Here is a 27,459-nt window from a genome sequence, read left to right as displayed (position 1 = left end):
CTCGAGAGAAGGGACTCCCGTCATTGCAGCCCATAGCTTCTAAAATGTCCTTTTGGACGGCAGCAAATGTTTTCTGTCCTCTTTTGCTCTCAGTAGAGAGGGACTGGTACAGTTTGCTGTCTAGGGATAGGAGAAGCATCTTTGCCATTTCTGCATCATCACACCCATTAAAATCCCCTGCCTGTTCCACTTCCACAAAGTGAAGCGAGGGGTCTCCCTTTGGAGTTAGCTTTTCCAGGTGGCTTACCCTAGCCCTAAGCTGATGGGGAGTGTGGGGGACCACAAACTGACTTTCCAGGGGCCCTGGACTCCCGGCACTGGTGGGCAGGCCAAACTTCTGTTGCCGGACCGGGCACATTGGCCCTGATTCTGGCTCTCCCTGTTCTGGCTCGCCGCTCTCTCTTCCCTGCGGCCAAGCCGAGCTGAAACTCAGTGCCACAAACGGTGGTGGTTCACTATCCCTGTCCGCCCCGCAACTGATTTGTCCCTCCTGCTGTTGAACCGGTGTAGTCACAGGTGCCACAGGTCGTGGCCGGGTAGTTTCTTCCTTCTTTTCCAGGTTTACCTGTGGTGTACCCGGGCTTATTAGGTACACCATGCCTTTTGCCTTGGACAAAGCAAGCTTTAAACTTTTAATTTGTTGCTGGCAGGGACCATGGTCTCCCGATTCAAACCCATTAGTGCTAGCTACTTTATACGTTGCTTGCACATCTTTTAATATTTCCTGGAGCTCTTTCACTTGTAGGGTGAGGTGAGTGCTTTTCTCTCTCAGTGACTTTTCATTACTTTTGGCCTCGGTAACCTGACATTGAAAATAGTCCTGAATGTTTTTAAACCTTTCCATTATCTGGAACCTTTCCTGTTTTAGCTTACAGAGTTCTCCTGATAATCTTTCTTCTGACATAACCCTTTCCTGATAGTTCTCTGCACATTCCCATAACGCTACCTATAATGTTTCATTCATTCTATCTCGGAGTTGTACCTGTCGCTGTAGGCGACCAACCAGATTGTTTTCTCTACTGCTTCTTTGTGATCTTTGCTTGCTGTCCACTGGGCTGCAGCGTCAGCTGGACGCTCAGCACGCAATAGACTAAGCAGCCATTCTTTAGTGACATTCACTTTCTTATACACATAGGAGGAAATCCTCTCTTCCATTTTGGTTCTTTGGCCCAAACCAGCACTCTCCACATCACACCCCTTGTACCAGAGTCCTGCCGCGGTCGCCATTTTGTAAGGGGGGTGATGGTCTCTATGAGATGGTCAGATTCCCTTCTGACCAACTTGAGCGTTTCGAATCGCTCCCACTCCCTTGGGTTCTGTACTCTGGATTTATTTGGGTGGTGTGACAAAAGTGCAAAGGTTTGATGCAAAAGAACTCTGGTTTTATTACAGTCAAGGTAATACAGGCTTATTACTCTAAAAAGAAAATACAAGGTCAAACTTACAATCACTCTAATAAAGGACAGTACAAGGAAAGGTACAAGGTCAAACTTATAACCACTCTAATAAAGAACCGTACACTACACATTCAAAGGGGGTTGCAGTAAATTATACCTCCCACCTCCCAATACCTAATTCTAGCTAGGTTAGACTCCAGGGCATGCAGAGACTATGCTAACCAACCCTTTTGATAGTTAACAGTAGATCGCGGTTGTTTTTCCCTTGATGCCACGTTGACTGTGGTTGGTCGCTGCTGCAATGGTGATGTTCTTCCTTCCTTCAGGACTTCAAGGCTGGAGAAGTTAGTTTACAACTGTCGCGTTGGTTTCTCTCCTTGTCTTGATGACAGCGTAGTGTGGTACTAGTCTGTCAGTCAAAGTGTGTCATCTGAGGTGGTAGCAGCCTTGTAGCTACCTAGCAACCACCTAACCTCTGTTGAAAACAGGGGTCAGTTATACGATTTCAGTGTTCTAATCTTGCTGCCAAATCTGTTCAAAACCCTTTGTATAATTTTGGCGGGCTTGGTTCTTCTTTGTAATATTTTGTCGGGCTTGTTAAAAGTTGATATGTCTTGAGTGGGTTGATATTTGAAAACTGTTTCCTGATGGAAATATTAGTTTGGTAATTGCAATGTCCTTTTGTGCTTAGTCTTTTGCATACAGGCTGGATTGGGCCTCTTTGTGATGTATATGCTGAAATGGTTGTCCAGACCCATGTTGATGGGTCGCTACCTCTGGGTGATTTTGTGATGTTAATGTCTCTTGTGGGGGAAGGATTTTTGAATACTCATTCTTCCAGACAGGTTAACTCAGTCCTCACACCCAGGTAGCTTTACTTGATTAGACTGTCTCTTGCTAGTCCCTTAGGTCCGCCCACAGCCTCAAGTTTGTCTTTTAAAATCCTAAATTCTATTAAAGTTCGTAGTTTCTTCCATAAGCACTTTAGCATTCCAAACTTTTGGGTAGATAGTCCCAAATTAAATTTCCTTTCGAATGAGCCCAAACATTCCTTCATTTCCAAAACTCAACAATCCGTGTCCTAACTCACATCAAGTCACGATCACCCATCACCCTTGTACTTTCTGACCTACATTGGCTCCCGGTTAAACAAGGCCTCGATTTCAAAATTATTTTTCTCTTTTACAAATCACTCCATGGCCTTGCCCCTTCCTATCTCTGTAATATTTTTCAGCCTCACAATCCCCCGCTGGGCCCACGAGATATCTGCTCTCCTCAAATTCTGCCCTCTTGAACATCCCTCTTTGCTACTGCTCAATCATCGGTGGCCGTGCCTTCAGCTGTTTGGGCCCTAAGCTCTGGAACTCCCTCCCTAAACCTCTCCACCTCTCTACCTCTCTTTCCTCCTTTCAGACACTCCTTAAAATCTGCCTCTTCAACCAAATTTTTGGTCATCTGCTGTAATTTCTTCTTATGTGGCTTGGTGTCAAATTTATCTGTTTTGTCTTGTAACACTGCTGTGAAGCGCCTTGGGACATTTTACAAGGTTAAAGGTGCTATATAAATAGAAGTTATTATTATTATTATTTAAACTGCTGAGGGAGCAGATGTCCCACCAGCTTCACGAACCATGGGGCAATTTGCGGTTGTGCGGCGGCCCGGGGCACTAATTGCAGGGCACAACACTGCTGGGACAGCTCTTCCCAAACCTCCGGGGCAATTTCCCAGGAGGAGGTAGCGCCCCCCACCGCCCCCCTTCCCCAGGCAAAAACTGTGCCCCCCCCAAAGGTGCTCACTGGGCTAAAAAAAAGGGGCAATTTCACATCCTTACTTTTCCTTACCGTCTCTTTTCTCTCTCTCTTAATCCAGTCTTTCCATCCTTCTCTTTTTTCTCTTTCTGTATCTGATTTGATTCTAATGCACCTTATTCCCTTCTTCGTCAATCCTGTTTATTTCTCAATCCTCAAATCTCATTGGTTATGGAGACAAACTGTTGGCCCTGTCATTCATCAAGGTCCCAGGTGCCCCGTTCCCCTTGCTGTACTGTTATCAGCTTGCACTGTCAGCAACTTACAGGGCTGTGTGAAGTCCTGCTCCAGCAAATTCTGGGCTAAAATTAGAGTAATTGGTAAATCTATGGAACAGTCTCTCTGGGGAGACAGTGAAAGCAGTTAGCATTAATTCTTTCAAATGAAAATTACATAGATTTCTTTCAGAAAATTAAATTTCAGCATAGAGTACATGAGTAATTTGAGACATGATATGTGGTGAGTCGTATTCGGAATAACGTGGACGAATTAACTGCGCAGATAGCAGTTAACGGGTATGATGTAATTGGCATCACGGAGACATGGCTCCAGGGTGACTAAGGCTGGGAACTCAACATCTAGGCATATTCAACATTTAGGAAGGATAGACAGAAAGGAAAAGGAGGCGGGGTGGCATTGCTGGTTAAAGAGGAAATTAATGCAATAGTAAGAAAGGACATTAGCTTGGATGATGTGGAATCGGTACGGGTGGAGCTGCGGAATACCAAGGGGCAGAAAACGCTAGTGGGGGTTGTGTACAGACCACCAAACAGTAGTAGTGAGGTTGGGGACAGCATCAAACAAGAAATAAGAGATGCATGCAATAAAGGTACAGCAGTTATCATGGGTGACTTTAATCTACATATTGATTGGGCTAACCAAACTGGTAGCAATGCGGTGGAGGATGATTTCCTGGAGTGTATTAGGGATGGTTTTCTAGACCAATATGTCGAGGAACCAAACAGGGAGCTGGCCATCCTAGACTGGGTGATGTGTAATGAGAAAGGACTAATTAGCAATCTTGTTGTGCGAGACCCCTTAGTGAAGAGTGACCATAACATGGTAGAATTCTTTATTAGGATGGAGAGTGACACAGTTAATTCAGAAACTAGGGTCCTGAACTTAAGGAAAGGTAACTTCAATGGTTTGAGGCATGAATTGGCTACAGTAGACTGGCAAATGATACTTAAAGGGTTGAAGGTGGAGAGGCAATGGCAAACATTTAAAGATCACATGGATGAACTTCAGCAATTGTACATCCCTGTCTGGACTAAAAATAAAACGGGGAAGTTGGCTCAACCGTGGCTAACAAGGGAAATTAAGGATAGTGTTAAATCCAAGGAAGAGGCATATAAATTGGCCAGAAAAAGCAGCAAACCTGAGGACTGGGAGAAATTTAGAATTCAGCAGAGAAGGACAAAGGGTTTAATTAAGAGGGGGGAAGAAGAAGCTTGCCGGGAACATAAAAACTGACTGCAAAAGCTTCTATAGATATGTGAAGAGAAAAAGATCTGTGAAGACAAACGTAGGTCCCTTGCAGTTGGATTCGGGTGAATTTATAATGGGGAACAAGGAAATGGCAGACCAATTGAACAAATACTTTGGTTCTGTATTCACGAAGGAAGACACAAAAAACCTTCCGAAAGTACTAGGGGACCGAGGATCTAGTGAGAAGGAGGAACTGAAGGATATCCTTATTAGGCGGGAAATTGTGTTTGGGAAATTGATAGGATTGAAGGCCGATAAATCCCTGGGGCCTGATAGTCTGCATCCCAGAGTACTTAAGGAAGTGGCCCTAGAAATAGTTGATGCATTGGTGATCATTTTCCAACAGTCTATCGACTCGGAATCACTTCCTATGGACTGGAGGGTAGCTAATGTAACACCACTTTTTAAAAAGGGAGGGAGAGAGAAAGCAGTTAATTTTGGACCGGTTAGCCTGACATCAGTGGTGGGAAAAATGTTGGAATCAATTATTAAGGATGAAATAGCAGCGCATTTGGAAAGCAGTGATAGGATCGGTCTAAGTCAGCATAGATTTATGAAGGGGAAATCATGCTTGACAAATATTCTGGAATTTTTTGAGGATGTAACTAGTAGAGTGCACAAGGGAGAACCGGTGGATGTGGTGTATTTGGACTTTCAAAAGGCTTTTGACAAGGTCCCACACAAGAGATTGGTGTGCAAAATCAAAGCACATGGTATTGGGGGTCATATACCGATGTGGATGGAGAACTGGCCGGCAGACAGGAAGCAGAGAGTCAGGATAAACGGGTCCTTTTCAGAATGGCAGGCAGTGACTAGTGGAGTGCCGCAGGGCTCAGTGCTGGGACCCCAGCTCTTTACAATATACATCAATGATTTGGATGAAGGAATTGAGAGTAATATCTCCAAGTTTGTAGATGACACTAAACTGGGTGGCGGTGTGAGCTGTGAGGGGGATGCTAAGAGGCTGCAGGGTGACTTGGACAGGTTAGGTGAGTGGACAAATGCATGGCAAATGCAGTATAATGTGGATAAATGTGAGGTTATCCACTTTGGGGGCAAAAACGTGAAGACAGAATATTATCTGAATGGTGGCAGATTAGGAAAAGGGGAGGTGCAATGAGACCTGGGTGTTATGGTTCATCAGTCATTGAAAGTTGGCATATAGGTGCAGCAGACGGTAAAGAAGGCTAATGGTATGTTGGCCTTCATAGCTAGGGGATTTGAGTATAGGAGCAGGGAGGTCTTACTGCAGTTGTACAGGGCCCTGGTGATGCCTCACCTGGAATATTGTGATCAATTTTGGTCTCCTAATCTGAGGAAGGGCGTTCTTGCTATTGAAGGAATGCAGTGAAGGTTCACCAGACTGATTCCCGGGATGGCATATGAGGAGAGACTGGATCAACTGGGCCTTTATACATTGGAGTTTAGAAGGATGAGAGGGGATCGCATAGAAACATACAATATTCTGACAGGACAGGTTGGATGCTGGTAGATTGTTCCCGATGTTGGGGAAGTCCAGAACCAGGGGACACAGTCTTAGGATAAGGGGTAGGCCATTTAGGACTGAGATGAGGAGAAACTTCTTCACTCAGAGAGTTGTTAACCTGGGGAATTCCCTGCTGCAGAGAGTTGGATATATTCAAGGGGGAGTTAGATATGGCCCTTACAGCTAAAGGGATCAAGGGGTATGGAGAGAAAGCAGGAAAGGGGTACTGAGGGAATGATCAGCCATGATCTTATCGAATGGTGGTGCAGGCTTGAAGGGCTGACTGGCCTACTCCTGCACCTATTTTCTATGTTTCTATAGCGAGCTCGGGAGGAACAGGAGACTTTGGACCTGTGGTTCCCTAAGCTCTCCATCACTGGGGACTTTCCTCGCCACATGTCTGGGTCTGTTGTAGACTCATTGACAGAGATTGATTACTGTGATTGGTCAACAACTCCATGATCATTGTATCGTGCGACTACCAGGATGGTAGAAGGCGAATGAGATGGATGCTGGCCTTTCATCGTCTCGTGATTCCTTTATTTCTTGGTTCCTAAAAACAGGCCTGTTCCTTTACGGGCACATGCTACGTTCTCACGGATTTTCCAGTATTCACCGCACGCAAGTGATCCAGTTAGCACGGACATAGACCCACGGAAATCTCTCCTGTTATTTGCCATGTATTGTGCGTAGAATAACAGTCTTCTGTCCTAATCTTTTCAACTTTGGCGATGTCTTCCTTGATTGGCTTTGACCTTACCATAGGTTAGCCTGGGCTCAGTGGTAGCACTCTTGTCTAAGTTAGAAGGTTGTGGGTTCAAGCTCCACTCGAGATATAATCCAGGCTGACACTTCAGTGCAGTGCACTGTTGGACGTACTGACAGTTGGAAGAGTTGTTAAACCGAGGGCACTATTCAAAGAAAAGCAAGGGAGTTCACCCAGTCTCCTAGCCAATATTTATCTTTCAACAGACATCAGTAAAACAGATGATCAAGTCATTATCACATTGCTGTTCATGGGCTCGTGCTGTGTACAAATTGGTTGCTGTGTCTCCCTACTTCTTCTTCTTCTTAGGCGGTCCCTCATATCGAGGATGACTTGCTTCCACACCAAAAAGAGATGAGTTCGCAGGTGTTTCAATGAAGGATCTGATATTCCAAGGTCCCGAAGTACATGTTGAAGATGGTGGAAGATGCCTGTGCATACATTTTTTTAACGTATGGTGGCCGTTGCACACCAGCCACTACAAGGGCTCGACAGAGCTAGGTCTTGGTCCAGTGGCAAGGGTTAACCAAGACGACTGGAGACCAGCTCTGCTGCACGGACCTAGTGCGCACACATATCGCAGTGTGGGCTGGTCCGTGCTACCCCTGGGCCCACGCTTCATCTGGGCCCGTACATTACAACAGTAACTACACTTCAAAAATAAAACTGTAAATCACTTTGGTGTGTCCTGAGGTCATGAAAGGCATTGTACAAATGGGAGTGTTTTCCTTTAGTGGAATCCTCCCAGATATGTTGCAATTTCCAAATTTCTTCATGCAGAATGATAATCCTTATTTTTTAAATCCTAGAAAGGAATGAGTTACAATAAAAGATGGTATGATGAGACACAATGAGGATGCAGGAAGGATGAAAAGCTTGTAGGATGAACAATTTGAAGTATTATCCGAGTAGGAAATACAGCTTAAGAAACAGATTGTAAAATAACCATTTATTTGTTTCTAAATACAGTAGAATTTTCTAATAAAGGCAAGCTTTTAGTCACAAATTTAGATTCAAAATAACAGATGCATTTGTCATTTCAAAAGATCACAAATGATTTTTATATTAATATTTAACCAGACAGGCAGTGTGACTAAGGTAGGGAGCCGCTGCATGGGTTCGAGCAGGACTTTTCACCAATGAAGACTGAAGGATTTTCGTTCACTATCGTTCCCAATCATCAAAAGCAGGGTTTCTTGCTAAACTGATCGTGTGTACTCTTCTGCTCTGGTGGGTTCCAGAACTGTATTTCCTGAGGAATGAAAGAAATCATAAACAGGTTTGGCACATTAAGAGCATAAGAATTTTTTAGGCACAGGAAAAGACAATTCGGCACTATAAGTCCATCCTGTTATATTGATCATCTTCCGCCAGCTCTCATCGTCCGGGTATCATACAGCCCGCAAAACACACAAGAACATAAGAAATAGGTGTAGGAGTGGGCCATATGGCCCCTCAAGCCTGTTCCGCCATTCAATAAAATCATGACTGATCATTGACCTCAACTCCACTTTCCCTTGATTTTCCTAGAGCCCAAAAATCTATCAATCTCAGTCCTGAATATAATCAATGGCCCAGCATCCACGGCCCTCTGAGGCAGAGAGCTCCAAAAATTCACAACCCCGAGTGAAGAAATTCCTCCTCATCTCAGTCTTAAATGGCCTACTCTTTTTCCTGAGACTGTGACCCCTAGTTCTAGACTCTCCAGTCAGCAGAAATAGCCTCTCAGCATCTACCCTATCAATCCCCTTCAGAATCTTGTATGTTTTAATGAGATCAGCTCTCATTCTTCTAGCATATAGGCCTATTCTACGCATTCTCTCATCATAGGACAGCCCTCTCATCCCAAGCAATCAATCTAGTGAACCTTCGTTGCACCGCCTTCAAGGCAAGTATATCCTTCCTTAGATAAGGAGACCAAAACTGTGCACAGTACTCCAGGTGTGGTCTCACCAAGGCCCTGTACAACTGTAGCAAGACTTCCATACTCTTATACTCCACCCCGCTACAATAAAGGCCAACATGCCATTTGCCTTCCTTATTGCTTGTTATACCTACATGCTAGCTTTCTGAGGTAGATAGGTTTTTGGATTCTAGGGGAAATGAAGGGATATGGGGACCAGGTGGGAAAGTGGAGTTGAGGTCAAAGATCAGCCATGATCTTATTGATTGGTGGAGCAGTCTCGAGGGGCAGTATGGCCTACTCCTGCTCCTAATTCTTATGTTCTTATTTAGAAGAAAGAGCTCTTTCAGCCAAAGGGTGATACAATTGCACAATGGATCCAGCGAAGAACACTGAAGCATTAGTGGACTCCAGAGGCAATTAGACGAGTTTCTGGAGAGACAAAGGATTGAAGGTTATGGTGGGCAGGGAAGTGATTTATGTCATGGTCCTTTTAAACTGCAGACCAGGCCGGGGTTGAATTTCCACGGGCCATCACCCATATACGTCGGCAATAACTTTGCATTTGTGCCATTTTTCGGGCTTTCTGCGGCTCGCCTGCCGAAGTTACGGTGGGAGAACTCCGGCGGAAATGTGAGGTTATTCAACAACTCAACAACTTAACATTCACAGCCCTCTGGTTTAGGGAATTTTGGAGTTAAAACACTGTAATTAATTACTTTTGGAGTGCATTGACTGTTGGAAAAGGTGGCAGCCATTTTACACATATCAGAACCTTATAAGCAGCAACCAGATGATTGGCTGGTCAATCTGCGTGTGTGGTATTGGTTGAGGGAAGAATGTTGACTAGGGCTCCAGAAGAATACAAGAACATAAGAATTAGGAGCAGGAGTAGCCATACAGCCCCTCAAACCTGATCCATAATTCAATAAGATCACGGCTGATCCTAATTTCTAACTACCAGTATATGGTAGCAAACATGTAATAATAATGGTTAGTAGGTAGCTTGTACCAGATAAAGTCACAGATTAGAATTACCCTCACCCCAGGGGAGGATTTTCTCTAGGTGGTGTGAAACAAGATTGGAAGCCCATTCTTTATAAATGGGTCAATGATTTTGTTACACGTCGTGCTTTGAGGACATCTTCCCTCCACCAGTATTGAAAATACGTTTGTTTGCTGCACTGAAAATCTGGCTGAGCAGGGAGATTTGAGTAGAGCAAATGAACTGTAAAAGCTAATAATTCACAGTTTATCACGGAGCTGGTAAAATATGTTACTTGGTTTTAGCTCTGTGACTGACTAGTACTTCAAAATTAACAATATTAAATTAGAATGAAATAAAAATTTTTTTAAAACACACGTTAAAAAACTGAGACAACAAAAGAACTCTGGTATTGCAAAAAACGGCCGCTCAGCATCTGAAAGAGAAAAGTTTGTTAATGTTTCCGGTGGCAGAATATGGTCCCAAGTATCACTGCAAACTGATATAAACAGCATGTAAATACCGCCAGTACTTTCAGTCCTACATTTACACAAGAATAATAATAATTAAAAAACTAAAGGCCCACATTCCAATCAGCAGCTACCGGTCCGTGTGGGGCTGTCTCTTGTTGGAAGCCCTCAGCAATTTACTTAAATAATTTAATTTCCCTTTGCAGGGAGCAGACATTGAACTGGTGAAATCATAGCTCTGGTCTGCAGTAAAGATGAAGTGGGAAAATTTCCTCCGTGCAGCATGCTTAATGAAATCATAAAACTGTCTTTTATAAATGGGTTTACTAATTCGTTATGCAGAGTGCACCGGGGAATATTTTCCCTTGCGTTCACATTTTTCAGTAAAAATTATAAATAACATCTCGCCTGTGATTATGGGGTAAATTAATAGATGCAGCCTCGCCCACTGAAGGCAGGGCTCTTGCTGTTTGTGAGTGATGTTAATACCAGCTGTAACACCGTTTGATGTCTTAATGAAGAAAATTAAGAGATGAAGGAGGCTATTGTTGACCCCTCTCCCATGCTGCCTCCCTGCAAGTTCATAGACGTGTTAACGTTAAGCTTCTGCGCACCCAGCAGAAACAGAATGTGATTTGTTGCTATTTACAACATATCTTAATGCTGATTAGTGATATTGCTCACACATACATAGGCCTTGCAAAGGTTAAGGGCTCCTCTGATGGTTCAGCTGGATAAGTCAATGAGTGCTGAGCCATTCACATCAAGAAGATCCAGTGTTCAATTTACAGTTTGTGCTAAGTTGGCTTTATTTGTTCCGGGATGTGGACGTCGCTGGCAAGGCCGGCATTTATTGCCCATCCCTAATTGCCCTTGAGAAGGTGGTGGTGAGCCGACTTTTTGAACTGCTGCAGTCCATGTGGTGAAGGTACTCCCACAGTGCTGTTTGGAAGGTATATTTCCAAGTCAGGATGGTGTGTGACTTTGAGGGGAACTTGGAGGTGATAGTGTTCTCATGTGCCTGCTGCCCTTGTCCTTCTAAGTGGTAAAGGTCATGGGTTTTGGAGGTGCTGATCTCAGTAGCACAGCAGTATGAATTTCTACAATTAGCCTTACTGCCTGGGTTAATCAGCCCCATTGTCGCTGCTGAGCTGACAAGCGGGAATTTAGTAGTAGTAGTCCTTGATTAAGGAGGAGATCATTAGGCAAGGCTCCTGCTCCTGGTTACTATCATTTACTGACCTGTAGAATTGCTCCACGTGAATGTCAGCTAAGGACAGACCAGGTTCAGTCACAATGCCCATGGTGAAAGAGTTTGCTAACTCACTATCCAAAGCCTCTCATGAGGAATAACTACTCAGGCAAGATATTGGAGAGCAACCATACCCCCAGCATGTATCAGGACAGAAGCATATAATAAAAGCAGTGAAGACAGTCTTTGGGATTGTGTCTTTGAAACCCATCTGATTCACTATGTCCTTTGGGGAAGGACATCTGCTGTCCTTACCCAGCCTGGCCTATATGAGACTCAGACCCACAGCAATGTGGTTGACTCTTAACAGCCCTCTGAAATGGCCTAGCGAGTCACTGGGTTAAGGGCAATTAGGGATGGGCAATAAATGCTAGCCTTGCCAGGGATCCCCACACGCCGTGAATTAATTTAAAAAAACATATCTGAAGCAGCATGCTCAATAGATCATTATTGTGGTAGGCATAATGATCATCCGATTGAAACTGTGATGGTATTAATGAGGATTCTCATTGCATTATCTGTGTAAGACAAAGGAGCCAAACACCAATAAAAATAATTAGCTCATAGGAGAAACATCACAAGATCAATATTGTACCTAATGCTTAAATAAATTTTAACAACATGCAAATGAAAGTGCTCCCTTTCACCTCTTAAATGACTCTTGGATCACATTCCTGATTATATGGAATTATTAGAAAATACTGAGGTACAAAGAGCAGTAGGAAAATATACTTACAACAAAAATGTTCAACCTCATTGGTAACAAATATATTGTGGTCATATTGTGCCAGCATCTTGAAAAATGCAAAAAACTTTGATGCACAAGAACATATATTTTTTAAAGAGTTTACAGTGTTTTTTGTGCAGAACTCCAGAACTGTGATAAAGTCAGTACAACAAGAGGCGATCAGCCCTGCTCTGTTTTTTCACACCTCCTCACTGCTAGTCCCAGCTTCAGTAACTATTGTAAGGCTGCTGCTTTGTTCTAGGAGCTGATTCTCTGCTGCACGCTGCAGGTGGGAATTTTCAGTTTCACAATAGTCTTGTCAAAACTGGAATTCCCATCAACAACACCAACAACTTGCATTTATATTGCGTCCTTAACACAGTAAAATGTTTCAAGGTGCTTCACAGGAGCGTTTTCAAATCAAAATTTGACACCGAGCCACATAAGAACAAGTGACCAAAAGCTTTGTTTGGCGGGGCGTCCACTCCTGGAATGAAACCTCAGCTTCGGTTAGGAAGTGGAGTAGGAATGGGTGTGAGGAATACATCTACAGACTGAGCACGTAATCTAGCCCGGTACATCAGTGCAGCACTGAGGGAGTGCTGCAATGTTGAAGGTGCTGCCTTTCAGGTGATGCGTTATACCAAAGTCGTGTCCACCTGCTCAGGTTGTCATTTCTCGCGGCAGTTCAGGATGAATTATTAGTATTTTTGTGTGTGAATTTACTGGGCTGCCAATGCCCCCTGTCATTTTTGTTGGCGCCGCGCAGTCCCTTTGACCGGCTGCGGGGTCCATTCACAATACCGCGCTTTCTTTACATTGAAAAGCCGGCTGCACGGGACCTCTGCAGCGCTGTGCGGCCGCGCATCTTAAAAGGAAGGTAGGCTGAGACTATTCACTATGAAAGAAACCTTTATCACACTAACCGGGGGTAGATTCAAACCAGGTTCCAGGATGGATGAACAATGTTTCGATCTATTGTGTTACCCACATTTATCTCTTAAATCATAAAACTTTGACTATATTTTTCTGCATATAGACTGCATATCTGTACATTTATTCACAGCATTCCAGTAAGAAAGAAGCTGGATGGTTGTGCGTGCATGTGGTTTATGTACTAGTAATTACCTTTGTGCACTGGGTTTTTACTGGAAATTCATTGTGGTCAAATAGCTTTGAGGAAGCATTTAGCTGCAGTGGGATTCAGGAAGTTTAGTGATATTTTTGTATAATTTGTATAATTTTGTCATTTGTTCACCAAAAAATACAGCCATTGTTGCACTAGACTATAGACCACCCAAGTAAAAAGAAAGCACTTTTATTTATACATGGGCATTCTAAACAAAGAGTTATTTTTGAAGCGCAGTAATTATTACTACATGTACAAATGCAGCAGCCAATTTGCTCATTAACAGCAAATCAAAGCAATGACCATGAATCTGTTTTTGGTGGTGCTGATAGAGATGAATGTTGGCCCGGACACAAGAAAAACTCACTGCTCTCATTTTAATAGTGCCATGGGATCTTTTATATCAACTGAACCACGAGAACAGGCAGATATGGCCTCGGTTTAACGACAACAGAGTAGTGTTCTAAGTATATGGGTATGGGTAGATTGCAGGACTAATTTTCCTCTTTGTTGTGCCTGGGAAATGCTTATTTCCCATGAGAAAAAGGGGCCTGGAAACTCATGATGTCAGGTCTCCAGCCCCTTTGCATTGCCTGGATACTAACAGGGGTTCCCCATGGCAGGGCAGATGCAAGCATGGTGATTCGGGCCCAGGAGAGGCATGAGTTTGGGGCCAGAAGAGGTGAGGACCCAGGGGCAGCACGGGCCAGCCCACACTGCGATTGTCCATGCAGCAGAGCTGGTCTCCAGTCGTCTTGGTTAACCCTTGCCACTGGACCAAGACCTAGCTCTGTCAAGCTTGTGTGGTGGCTGGTGTGCAACGGCCACCACACGCTAAAAAAATCCATGCACAGGCATCTTCCACCCTTCAACATGTAGTTCAGGACCTGGAATATTAGGTCCTTCATTGAAACACCTGTGAATTCATGCCTTTTTGTCGTGGAAGCAAGTCATCCTCGATATGAGGGTCCGCCTATGATGATGATGACAATACTAATGAAGCGGGTATAACATCATGATGCTCCCTCCCTCTAAGCTGCATGGTCAAGTGGCTATCTGCTGGTCCTGTGCGGCCAGGACCAGTTTTTCCAATGTGAAATTTCGTGCATGCACGAAACTTTAAAGCGTTGCGCAGCCTGTTAAAGGGACTGTGCACCCATTTTTAAAATGAAGGGGATCATTTTTCCCTGCCTCATTTTCCTCCGACTCTGCTTGCCGCCTTACTGCCTGTGACCAGCCCAATCAGATTGAAGAATCTGGGAAGGCCCTGGGTGCAAAATGTTGGGCACAGCCACAAGGTAAGCTTCTTGTTTTCACAGGGCCAGCAGGACGGACATAGCTTGCGGAGGTCTTCTGGCTGCTAGAAGGCCCTGAAGGTGGCAGCCACTCCCCTTCCATTTCCATGCACAAGCCCTCATCCGGGGTCAAGCCTGAAATACAGGTGGGTTCAGGTCAGGTCAAGCAGAGCACCCTTGGGGTACACTTCATCTGACTTGCACCCAGGTGGATTGACGAGGGAGAAGGAAAATTAGCCCTTGCGTGCTTAAGTCCTGGTGTGGACCTTGACCCAACAACCTTCTGATCAAGAAGCAAAAGTACTACCAACTGAGCCAAGCTGACATTAGCTAGTTTGAAATGCAGAAGTTTATACAGCTTACAGTCACCAATATATTTCCATAATCATACTTTATTCATTTATTCAATAGCTGTTTCACCCCTACTGTACAAGGATAGTAGCCTTCTTAATAAGCATGATATATCAGTTCTTAAACTAGTTTCTGTAGCTCTGTGTTACAAGCAAGTCTTACCATCCTGTGACTTTTCTTCCTCACAGTGATGACCTTCATGGGTTATTGGACAACGACAGTGAAAGCTCTGAGAACTGCTTGTTTCATTAGATACCTCCTGGCAAATTCCACCATTTTCACATGGGTTATTGAGACAAGGGCCAGCTACACAAGAACAGAAATGAATAGCATAAAAATGTGCTCACATCAGAGTATTTGCATCTTTTTCTTTCTCTCTTGGCAGCAGTCTATCATTTGCTGTTTGAACGGGCACCTTAAGGCTAAAGGTTCTAATAACTGACAATTGTTTTAAGAACCTTAAACACTGCTTAATATTTTCCGGGTAATTTTTTCAAGACACGTATACTGAGTGGGTTGGCAAAGTGGAACATGCTCAGGTGGTATTGTCCGAAATAGCAGAGGCTCTGACTATAATTTTCCAATCCTCTCTGGCTACAGGTGTGGTGCCAGAGGACTGGAGGACTGCTAATGTTGTACCTTTGTTTAAAAGGAGAGCAAGGACTAGGCCAAGTCATTACTGGCCAGTCAACATAACTTTGGTGGTGGGAAAATTACTGGAAAAAATTCTGAGGGACAGGATAAATTTTCATTTATACAGATGCAATCACTCCTGCCTGATTTTCCTCTATCACTATGCCCATCAATCCTTACTCTCCAAGCGCACCAACAGGAACATATGCTCCTCTATGTCTTCCCATGGCTCATGAGATCTTTGAGGCTTTCTCTGCTATCTCCTAGAAGGGAGGCAAGCATGGGGTATGAGATGGGAAGGTTTGCCTGGGAGTGTTTTAGCTTGTGATTACTTTTTTTCCTCCTGCTCCCCTCCATCCAGACCTATGCCACCAATAAATTAGATATCGTAACAATATGCTGTGGGTAAAAACAGAAGGACAGATGGCTCACAATACTGCCCGTGACGGTAAAACCCTGGAAAAATGAAACTGGAGTACTAGTGGATGATTCACAGATTTCCAGTAGCTTAATGCAGCTTGATCCAGCACGATCTGGTTAAGCAAGATGAACCAGCTGTGACCATAGAATTGTCAGCATCTGATGTATCTCTACTGGACAGCCAGCATTGCAGCTCTGTTGAGAGTGTGGGTCTGAACAATGTGGACAGCGTTTAGTTCACAAAAAGCTGATCTTAAAAAGGCCATCATTCCACTTTCAGTGAGGAGTGATGCTTGAAGGAAGCAACTGTGGGAAATCCCGGGCATGCGGCTTGTAATTTTCCACCTGCACTGCAATGATGCACCCACTATTGGTGGCACTCCTAGCTGGGAGTGCAGCCCCCTCATTCCAGAACCTGAGGATGAGAACCTCTTTCTAAAACAAATTTAGCCCATTACTTGGAAGAAAGGAGACCAGTCATTACAAAAAAAACTGTAATAATGTGATTATTGCAGTGTAGCTCGTGAGGAAATGGAGTAAAGAATTACTCAGGTATTAGGTTTCAGCAATTAAAAACATAAATTTCGATAGTGCACATCAGGTACAAGAAGATGGCTCCAAATGCTTTATAGGGCGATTGATAGCAAGTTCCCTAGACCAGCATTTATTGCCCATCCCCAGTTCCCCTTAAACAACTGATTGGCTTGTTAGGCCATTTCAGAGGGCAGTTAAGAGTAAACCACATTGCTGTGGGTCTGGAGTCACACATAGGACAGCAGATTTCCTTCCCTAAAGGCCATTAACAGATGGGTTTTTACGACAATCTGTTAGTTTCATGGCCACCATTGCTGATAGTAGCTTCTTTAAAAAAAAATGAACTGAATTTATATTTCCCAGCTGCCATGGTGGGATTTAAACTCATGTCCCCGGATCATTGCTTCAGACCTGTGGGTTACTAGTCCAGCAACATAACCACTAATACAAAAGCAAAATACTGCAGATGCTGGAATCTGGAATAAAAACAGAAAATGCTGGAAATCTCAGTGGGTCAGGCAGCATCTTAGGAGAGAAATAGAGTTAACATTTCAGGTCGATGACCCTACGTCAGAACTGGAGAGTGTTCGGAAAGAACAGATTCTTAACAAGCACTGAAAGGGGGAGGGGAAGAAAGAACAAAAGGGAAGGTCTGTGATAGGGTGGAAGACAGGAGAGATTAGAGAGACAAAAGGGATGATGGGCCAAATTCAAATGGTAATGCCAGGAGTTAGAAAAACATCAGTCAAGATAGGGTGTGAATGGCGGGATAATGACCAACTGCCATTGGAGACACGGAGAAAAAAAGAAACAGGTTCGGGGGGGAGGGAGGGAGCCAAAGATTGGCAGCGGTTACGCTATGTAATTGTTGAACTCGATGTTGAGTCCACAAGGCTATAAAGTGCCTAAATGAAAGATGAGGTGCTGTTCCTCGAGCTTGCATTGAGCTTCGTTGGAATAGTGTAGGGGTTGGATAGAGGGGTCAGAGTGGGAGTGGAGTGGGGAATTAAAGTGACAGGCGACCGGAAGCTCAGGGTCACACTTGCGGACTGAACGGAGGTGTTCTGCAAAGTGGTCACCCAATCTACGCTTGGTCTCCCCAATGAAGTGGAGACCACATCGTGAGCAGTGAATACACTAAATTGAAAGAAGGACAAGTAAATTGCTGTTTCACCTGGAAGGAGTATTTGGGGCCCTGGATAGTGGGAAGGGAAGAAGTAAAAGGACAGGTGTTGCATCTCCTGTGCTTACACGGAAACACAACCACTACGCTACCATTCCTATTTCTTATGTTCTAAGTGGATACTCAGCTGGAGATAATGGAGGAATAGAAGAAGAGCAGGAGGGACTTAAGTAGGTGGCAACGTGTTCAAGTGGAGGTTGAAGATAGGGCAGGAGCTGAAGAGAATAGAGGGATGAGAAGGGCTTTTTGAGGTGGGGGTGATGACAGCAGTTTTGAAAGCTGTTGAAATTGAACCTGAGGATGGGAACAAGTTGATGATATAGGTAATCATACAGAAAGAAAGACTTACATTTATATAGCACCTTTCACAACTTCAGGACGTCCCAAAGCACTTTACAGCTAATGAAGCACTTTCTTTTAAGCGCAGTCCCTGTTGTAATGTAGGAAACCACCAGCCAATTTGCACACAAGGTCCCACAAACAGCAAATGTGATAATGATCAGATAATCTGTTTTTTTGATGATGTTAATTGAGGGATCAATATTGGCCAGGACGCCGGGGATAACTCCCTGGCTCTTCTTCGACATCGTGCCATGGGATACCTTACGTCCACCTGAGAGAGCAGACAGGGCCTCAGATTAACATCTCATGTGAAAACTGGCACCTCTACATTCAAAATACAAATTGCTGTTGTCTGATTTTCCATTCATGGAAAATCCATTGAGTTTGCCCATAATCTCCTTGGGAGCGCTATGCCATGCTGAGTGCCCGATTGCAGAATCACCCCTATAGATAGATACAGAGAAAGAGACCGTGATGGGTAGATTGTTACGCTCACCGCTGGGTGGTAAACTGGCAGAAGCAGATTGGCCACTTGTTATACACTTGCCCGATTTTCCTTCCTTTCGGGTGGAAGATCCTTCACTGCCTGTTTTCCGCCCGGTGGTGAAAGATAAAATCCACCCCTGAGTATCTAGTTACAGTGAATTAAATGAATAAAATTTGTTCTTACATCGGTAGCATCCTCTGATAAGACTAGCGGTGGTACAGGCTGTGTTGGGAGCACATAGCATTCTTGTACAGTTAACTGTTGCAGTACCAATGCACACACAAGTCTCAGAACAATCTTCAGTAATAAACTTTTCCCCAACCTGTCAGCAAAAGGCAAAGATAAATTATATATGTATCAAGAACATGGTAACAATCTTCAGACAAAAATAGATCATTTAGTCTTTCCATCTAAGATCTCCTTGATGCATTTCTAAATCTAATAACACCGAATCCTATTTGTTGACAGGAACTTGTCTCGTCCCTTTTGATGCCTTCATTTTTTCCTGTTCCGTCAGTCTTGCTGGTAGTGCCTTCCACGTTTATCAGCTTTTTATGGAAAAATATTACCTGATGATGCCATTTTCCTTTGTCATCCTTAATTTGACCTCTCGAGCCTGATATTTTGGTCGGGCGGCTCCGCCAGCAGAAATGCAACAGAATGGCCCCTGAGTTTGCCGAAGTCACCAAGACTCTGTCCCAAATTGTGCGGGTGGCATCATGTGCATGCTTGGTGCAAGCAACTCATGCCTATTAGGGCACATTAGCATTGCCTGCCCCAATATGCCAGCAGCAATATCCAGTGATGCCCTGCTGCTCCGAGGGTAGAAAGGAGGCATGGGAAAGTGTCATGTATTCAATCAGCATTGTAACCCATGTATAAACTGACCCAAGTTGTACACCGTGAGAACACTGACCACTAGGTGGGAGACACTCCTAACCTGGACCTTAGGTATAAAAGGGGAAGCTCCACCCACCTTCATCACTTGAGTGCTAAGGAATAAAGGACAGGTCACACACTAAACTTCTCTCAAGCATGGGCCTCGTGTGCATTTATACTGTGTAGTAAGGACGTATCAATGGCGACAAGAAACTGGGATTTAAACCACGCGAGCATGGCCACTAGCAGAACAGACGAGAGGTACTGTGTTAAGGAATGGTTGGGACAGAGATTCAACATTGTTAAAGCAGCACACAGTTCTCCAGGCAGACAAGGGCAGTCAGGCATGCCCCAACATGTAGTCGAACCCAGAGGGGGAGTTCGACAGAGACAATGGCAAGCTGAACAGCGATTCACGCCATTGCAAGGGACAATGCGGCCAGTAATGGGGCCATCAACACCTGTTAATGGTGCACTCAAGGACTATAACAGGGGCAGTCAGGGACGATCGACTGGTAAGGGATCTTTTGTTTCAAACCGCAACTCATGCTGGAGGCGTGGAGGCACACATTCAGCCGGAGTTTGCAGAGATGAGCAAAATACCTGCAGAAATTGCAGAAATGGACACTGGAGGAAATCGCTGGAAGCTGAAGTTCAGCGAGTTCATGTGGAGCACGTATACAGTTCATACACCAGGACGCCACCGATAATGATGAAAGTGCTCCTCAATGGCATCCCAGTATCAATGGAGTTAGACACGGGTGCCAGCCAGTCCTTGATGGGTATCAAACAGTTCGAAAAGTTGTGGGCATCCAAGGCCAGGAGGCCAAAATTATCGCCGATTGACGCACAGCTACGGACTTACACAAAGCAGATCATTCCGGTGCTAGGCAGCGCCACAGTAGTCGTGACCCACAAAGATTCGGAGAACAGGTTGCACTCTGGATTGTCCCAGGGGACGGTCCCGCACTACTGGGGAGGAGTTGGCTTGCTGTCATGAACTGGAAATGGGGCGATGTCAATGGAGCGAGTATCATGCTCACAGGTCCTGGACAAATTTGACTCATTATTTCAACCCGGCATCGGCACTTTCATGGGGGCCAAGGTAGTGATTCACATAAACCCGGACGCCAGACCAGTACACCACAAGGCCAGAGCGGTGCTGTACATGATGCGGGAAAAGATAGAAGGCGAATTGGACCGCCTGTTGAGGGAAGGCATCATCTCGCCAGTCGAATTCAGTGACCGGGCGAGCCCGATTGTGCCGGTGCTCAAGGCGGATGGGTCGGTCAGGATATGTGGCGATTACAAGGCCACCATCAATCGGGTGTCACTCCAAGACCAGTACCCGCTACCGAGAGTGGAGGACCTCTTTGCGACGCTATCCGGTGGCAAACTTTTTTCAAAATTGGACCTGACCTCAGCTTACATGACCCAGGAGCTGGCGAATGAGTCGAAGAAGCTGACCACCATCACGACACACAAGGGGTTGTTTGAGTACAACAGATGTCCGTTCGGGATTTGCTCGGCCGCCGTGATCTTCCAACGAAATATGGAAAGCCTCCTCAAGTCGATTCCAGGGATGGTGGTTTTTCAGGACGACATCCTCATTACGGGTTACGATACTGAAGAACACCTCCACAACCTGGAGGAGGTGCTACGCAGACTGGACCGGGTAGGTCTGCGACTGAAAAAGGCGAAGTGCGTCTTCCCAGCTCCAGAGGTAGAATTCCTGGGGATGAGGGTAGCAGCAGACGGGATCAGCCCAACTGCATCCAAGACGGAAGCGATTCAGAGAGCACCCAGATCCCGTAACACGACGGAGCTGCGTTCGTTCCTGGGGCTCCTGAATTATTTTGGTAACTTTCTTCCCAAATTGAGCACGCTGCTAGAGCCGCTACACATGCTCCCATGCAAAGGTCACGAATGGGTCTGGGGGGACAGCCAGGAAAGGGTTTTTAATAGAGCACGCAATTTGTTATGTTCCAACAATCTGTTAACGCTATATGACCCATGTAAGAAACTTGTGTTAACGTGCGATGCGTCGTCCTATGGTGGTCGGGTGTGTGTTGCAGCATGTCAATGCAAAGGGTCAGTTACAGCCGGTAGCTTATGCCTCCAGGAGTCTGTCCCAAGCAGAAAGGGGTTACGGGATGGTAGAAAAGGAGGCGCTCGCATGTGTATATGCGGTAAAGAAAATGCACCAGTACCTGTTTGGCAGGAAATTTGAGCTGGAGACAGATCACAAACCCCTAACGTCCCTTTTGGCCGACAACAAGGCCATAAATGCAAACGCATCGGCCCGCATACAGAGGTGGGCACTCACGTTAGCTGCCTATGACTACACAATTTGGCACAGACCGGGCACCGAAAACTGCGCCGATGTACTCAGCAGGCTCCCACTAGCCACCACTGAGGGGGCTACCGAGCATGCTGCTGAGATGGTCATGGCTGTTGAAGCTTTCGGAAGCGAAGGCTCACCCGTGACAGCCCGTCAGATTATAGTCTGGACAAATTGAGACCCGCTATTGTCTCTAGTCAAGAAATGTGTCCTGAATGGGGACTGGGCAGCCACGTACAGGGCATGCCCTGAGAAATTTAAACCATTTCACAGGCGCAAGGATGAACTCTCGATTCAGGCTGATTGCCTACTGTGGGGAAACCGCGTAATCATGCCCCAGATGGGCAGAGAGGTGTTCATCAGAGAACTCCACAATGGGCACCCGGGCATTGTCACGATGAAGGCAATTGCCAGGTCACACGTTTGGTGGCCAGGCATAGACGCAGATCTGTAACTTTGTGTTCGCAGGTGCAACACGTGTGCCCAGCTGGGCCATGCGCCCAGGGAAGCCCCCCTTAGCCCCTGGCCATGGCCCGCCAAGCTTTGGTCACGCATCCATGTGGACTACGCAGGTCCTTTCATGGGGAAAATGTTTTTGATTGTAGTAGACGCCTACTCCAAATGAATCGAGTGTGACATTTTAAATTCAAGCACATCCTCTGCCACGGTAGAAAGTCTACGGGCAATGTTCGCCGCCCACGGTCTACCGGACATCTTAGTCAGCGACAATGGCCCGTGCTTCACAAGCACTGAATTCCAGGACTTCATGGCAGGCAATGGAATTAACCATGTTAGAATGGCACCGTTCAAGCCGGCCTCAAACGGCCAGGCAGAACGAGCAGTGCAGATAATCAAACAGGGGATGCTCAGATACCAAGGGGGTTCCCTACAAACCCGCTTATCACGCCTCCTGTTGGCCTATAGATCCCGACCACACTCGCTCACAGGGGTTCCACCCGCAGAGCTACTAATGAAAAGGACACTCAAAACCCGATTATCCCTTATACACCCCACCATGAAAGAAATTGTCGAGAGCAGGCGCCAGTCACAATATCACTACCATGACAGGAATGCGAGGGCGCGATGTATTGATGTAAATTATCCTGTTTTTGTCCTCAACTACGCTGCAGGGCCCAAATGGCTCGCAGGCACTGTGGTTGCCAAAGAGGGAAATAGGATTCTGGTAGTTAAACTTACCAATGGACAAATCTGCCGCAAACATGTGGATCAAACAAAAAGGAGGTTCAGCAACCCCATAGAAGAAGCAGAGGAAGAACACGATATAGAGTTCACTCCACCACAGGTGACCAAACACCGGAACTAAAGGGAGGAGAGCCCAGTCACTGTGGGCAGTCCGGACAGGCCTGAGGCACTGCAAACAGCAGACACTCAGGCCAGCGCCCAACAACCGGAGCCCCAACTCAGGCACTCTACAAGGGGGTTAAACCACCAGAGAGACTCAACCTGTGATCCCAATAAGACTTTTGGGGGGGGGTGAGGTGATGTCATGTATTCAACCAGCATTGTAAACCATGTATAAACTGACCTAAGTTGTATAGCGTGAGAACACTGACCACTAGGTGGGAGACACTCCTAACCTGGACCTTAGGTATAAAAGGGGAAGCTCCACCCACCTTCATCACTTGAGTGCTAAGGAATAAAGGACAGGTCACACACTGACCTTCTCTCAAGCATGGGCCTCGTGTGCATTTATACTGTGTAGTAAGGACGTATCAGAAAGGCCCAACAAAACTATAATTTTTTTAATCAACTGCTCCTAATGGGCGTATTGGCACTTTTATTTAAGGTAATTGATCCCCTCCAGCATCGATTACTGTGGTCTGCAATGATTTAGGGCCTTTCCTGAGATTTCAATAGGACTCAAGACAGCTCTCAGCCTTAATGGTGCACACTGGGTTGTCCACATATGCTCTCTTGTCATGGGGGAGAGGGGGTCAGAATATTCACTCCCTTTCCCATAGGAATTTTGTGGAGTCTTTTCCACAGGGCACAATCCTGGCTGAACCACATTCCGCCCTATCGTCCAATCCCCGTGCTGCAGTTCTATCAGAGAAGGATCCTAGAACCGGCTGGAATTTTGCACCTGATTGAATTGACATTCGCCAGAACCCTCATAATCTTAAATGCTTGTCTTTTTTCAAGAGAGAAAATTCCCAACTTGCTCCCCAAGTTTTCCTATTCTCAAAAGCATCGGTTCAATTGTGTACTCAGATTGATGCAGTGGGAAAGCTGGGAGACAAATGGGCCCGAATTTACTGAAGGCCCCTGCCTGCACAAGTGCCGCCCAAAGGATCGGCGATGGCCGCCGAGGTACCTGACGGTACTTTGGGAGGGGTTTTCATCAAAAATGTCCTTCAAAGGGCGGCAGACGACAAATGAGGGACTTATGCTGCCAATCTGGGCGGCAGCCAGCGGGAGCTCCCAATCGCGACGGCAAAGGCGTTTGCCGCCCAAGTGCCGCCGAGGATGGAGTCGGGCCCACGGAGGGTCATAGACCTGCAAAGAAAAAGCATTAAAAAAAAAACCATTGGAACACCTTCAGGGGACCCCATACAGGTAAAGAAAAAAATGTTTACTCACCTTTTTTTTCAGCTCTTCACACCGACCGTCAGGGACAGACCAGCCTCCTCGCAGCGGTCCACCCCCCCCCCGTTCTGGCGCCGACTCCTGCCCGCACCAATCTGACATCTCGTCGGGGGTGAGTCCACTTATGCCACTCGGCCACCCGCTGGTGTCAGGGGGCAGTTCCCGGCGGCTCTCCCCTTCCGCCCGCTGCAGACCAGATCGAAACTGGCACTAGGCGGATCCCGAGGAGGAATGTCGGTGGCGAGTGCATCAATTTCGGGCCCAAAGAGAGCAGAGTGTGACAGTATATGGTTAAGCAAAATGCACGAGGTACAGTTTGCTCACACTAACTGATATTCTGTCTGGACAACCAGACCAATGTTGCACATTCGATTTGGGCAGTAGCTGTTTCCCGTTTATCTCGGTGTCTGTACAAACTGCATCTATTTAATGTGGAATGGACTGTATTTTTGGTTTCTTTGATGAAATCATAGGGTATCAGCCACAGTTACAAAGCAGACACTCTCTACTCTGCACGCACTGTGACTTTTGACAGTCAATTGTTAAAATCTTTACAATCTCAAGAACTGACTTCTGAAATTTTTAAACTGCTCAGAGTGGTTGAAATGAATCTAACACAAAATTTGTGACCTTCACAAGCACATAATGAGGCACCACAGTTCCAGGAGACTAACAAATCAGCCATAATTTAAACCATGGATTGCAAATCCACAACTCTTGTCCTCCCCAGTGATTTATAAACTATTGCAGCAAACTGGGATCATCCAGTGTACACGAACAAATGCGGTGTGCGTGCTGTTTCAGTAACAGTGCTAATTTTACCTCGTAATACTTGTTTCGATAGGTACATCCACATTCTTTGTAGGGAACACACTGGAAATCACTGAGTACAAAGCCTGGCAGACATTCACAGCCCTCCATAGTGGGTGCTTCACATTCTGATGGGGCAGCGAGATTACCACAGGAAGCAGGGCAGGCTGTCATCTGCATGCTGTATCGGCTGTTTGCTGGACATGCCATTGCTGCGGAATGTAATAAAGCAAATGCTCATTGCAAGCTTGAAGATACACAAAAATATAAGCTATAAATTTTAAATAAATGAGTTTACGCCTGCAGTAAAATAGCAGATGAAGGAATACTATATGAACGTGTTACCTCTTTCTCCACTCATATTGCCAAGTAATTTCCTGGCTCTAATTTCCTAACTAGGCTGAGCCTTAGCCCAACAGTAGCATTCCTGCCTCCGAGTCAGAAGGTTCAAGCCCCACTCCAGACAGCCCGTGGACTGGAGACGAGAGTTCCAGTCTCTGAATACTGGGTTGATATCCAGCGGGAATTTCGTGTTCATTTGGAATGGAGTGGCAACGCGCCCTCACCGACTGCATCTAGCCGTATCACCCTTAGTCAGGCTAATGACCGGGCCACATGAAAAGGGTCTTTGTTTTGGAAACAAACCAGAGCAGGGTCTGGTGGATGTAGAAACAAGGGAAGAATTTGTCTCATTTGCTGCTGGACATGAAAGGAAAGAAGAATTTCCTGACTAATCCTGTAATTAAATATATTTATTGATTACTGATACATTAAAGTGCAATAAAAATGATTCAGCTTCATGATTGATTACTATGGGCCAAATTGCCTGGATGGTTCTGCTGCAGTCTCACCATAACTCTGGCAGACTGGCTGAGTAAAAGGCCAGGGCCTGGATACATTGGGACTCCCTACGTTACCAGTGCCCATTTCTCTGGACCATAAGAGATCCAATGTAACATTAGGGGCGATTGTACCCAGTGAAATGAAGCCTACCCAGCCTCCAAAAAGTGAGTGAACCCCACTGGAAATGTTGGAGGGATTGGAGCTAGGGAAGAAGCTTGGATCCCTGAAGATAATGAGAATTTTTATAGATTCCCCGCCTTACATGGTAGATGGATGGCTAGGAGGAGTCGTTGAGGATGTCCGAGGAGTTGGAAACCAGGGCAAGCCCCTCGATGATGGCAGATGCAGTAATGGAGACCCAGGACAATTCAGAACCAAGTTATATTTGGAGGTGAAATTGGACCTGATTGTGCCCGTTTTCCAGATGGAAAGCTGGTACAAAAGATCCAATTTAGGGGAAGCAACAACTGTTGCGCCCGAATTGAGTCGGAAATACGTCCAATGTTATATTGGTTTGGGTGCCTAAAACTGACGTTGGTTCCTTGAATATGCTAATAAGAGGCCTAACCCCTGTATTAGGCTCCAAACCGAAAATTGGTCTGCCCTGAATGTCTATATGCAGCCTAACAGCCATCTTTAACGGGACTGCGGAGACCGCCTCCAAAAAGGTACATTTTTCTAAAAATACTTATCTGAATGTGGAGCCAGTAGCAGCAGGGGTACTCTTCCCTGCTCCACATAAAAACCGCAGGCTGTTGCCGGCCACCGCCCCTTCGTGACTGCTGAGCTTGTCAGCACTATACTATTGAGGCCAGCGGACCAATCTGCCATGGTCCCATTGCCTACTCATTAGGCAGATGTACCGCTCTGGGATGGTGCTCTGATTCAGGCATGATCTAATTTCTAGGCCTATGTTTGCCATCCCAATTCTGTTAGCTGTTACAAACTATGATAGTAATTATTCTTGTAATTTTACATGCAAGTATTCATGTTTTTTGCCCACACAGTAGAAAGTTTCTGTCAACTTAATATATAGATTAGATTGCAGCTTTGGAATTGTTCATGGCATCTGTTCAAGATTAAGGGGATGAAATTGCCCCTCTCAGAAAGGTCCGTTTCCACACCCGCAACCCCCCCCAGCGCAAAATGGTTTGCGCCACGCCCCGCAATTAGCGCATCGGTACAGCACATGCACATGACATCCTCATCGTGTGCGCCGATCCCTTATTGCCCCACGCTGACCTCTTTGCGCCACTCGAGGGAAATTGCCCCACGGGACACAAGTCGGCGTGGGGCAATGCCATCGACAGCTTCTCGGTGCAA

The 27,459-nt window shown here is 45.6% G+C and overlaps 1 protein-coding gene across 4 annotated transcripts in view; it reads right to left on the bottom strand.

Annotated features, from left to right (window-relative positions):
* Positions 1 to 7,879: 7,879 nt before the first annotated feature.
* LOC139266019 (IgGFc-binding protein-like) overlaps positions 7,880 to 27,459 on the bottom strand; it is a 131,197-nt gene continuing 111,617 nt past the window's right edge. For all 4 annotated transcript variants that reach the window (XM_070883782.1, XM_070883780.1, XM_070883783.1 and 1 more), the window contains 4 exons: positions 25,306 to 25,505; positions 18,840 to 18,978; positions 15,220 to 15,363; positions 7,880 to 8,197 (listed from right to left, as the gene is read on the bottom strand). In XM_070883782.1, the coding sequence (XP_070739883.1) occupies positions 8,145 to 8,197; positions 15,220 to 15,363; positions 18,840 to 18,978; positions 25,306 to 25,505 (536 nt within the window). In that variant the 3' untranslated portion in view covers positions 7,880 to 8,144. The remainder of the gene's footprint in view (positions 8,198 to 15,219; positions 15,364 to 18,839; positions 18,979 to 25,305; positions 25,506 to 27,459) is intronic.

Source organism: Pristiophorus japonicus, chromosome 6, assembly GCF_044704955.1.
Source record: "Pristiophorus japonicus isolate sPriJap1 chromosome 6, sPriJap1.hap1, whole genome shotgun sequence".
NCBI lineage: Eukaryota > Metazoa > Chordata > Chondrichthyes > Pristiophoridae > Pristiophorus > Pristiophorus japonicus.
The sequence above is the reverse complement of the archived record's forward strand: the minus strand, read 5'-3'. Positions and strand labels throughout refer to the sequence as shown.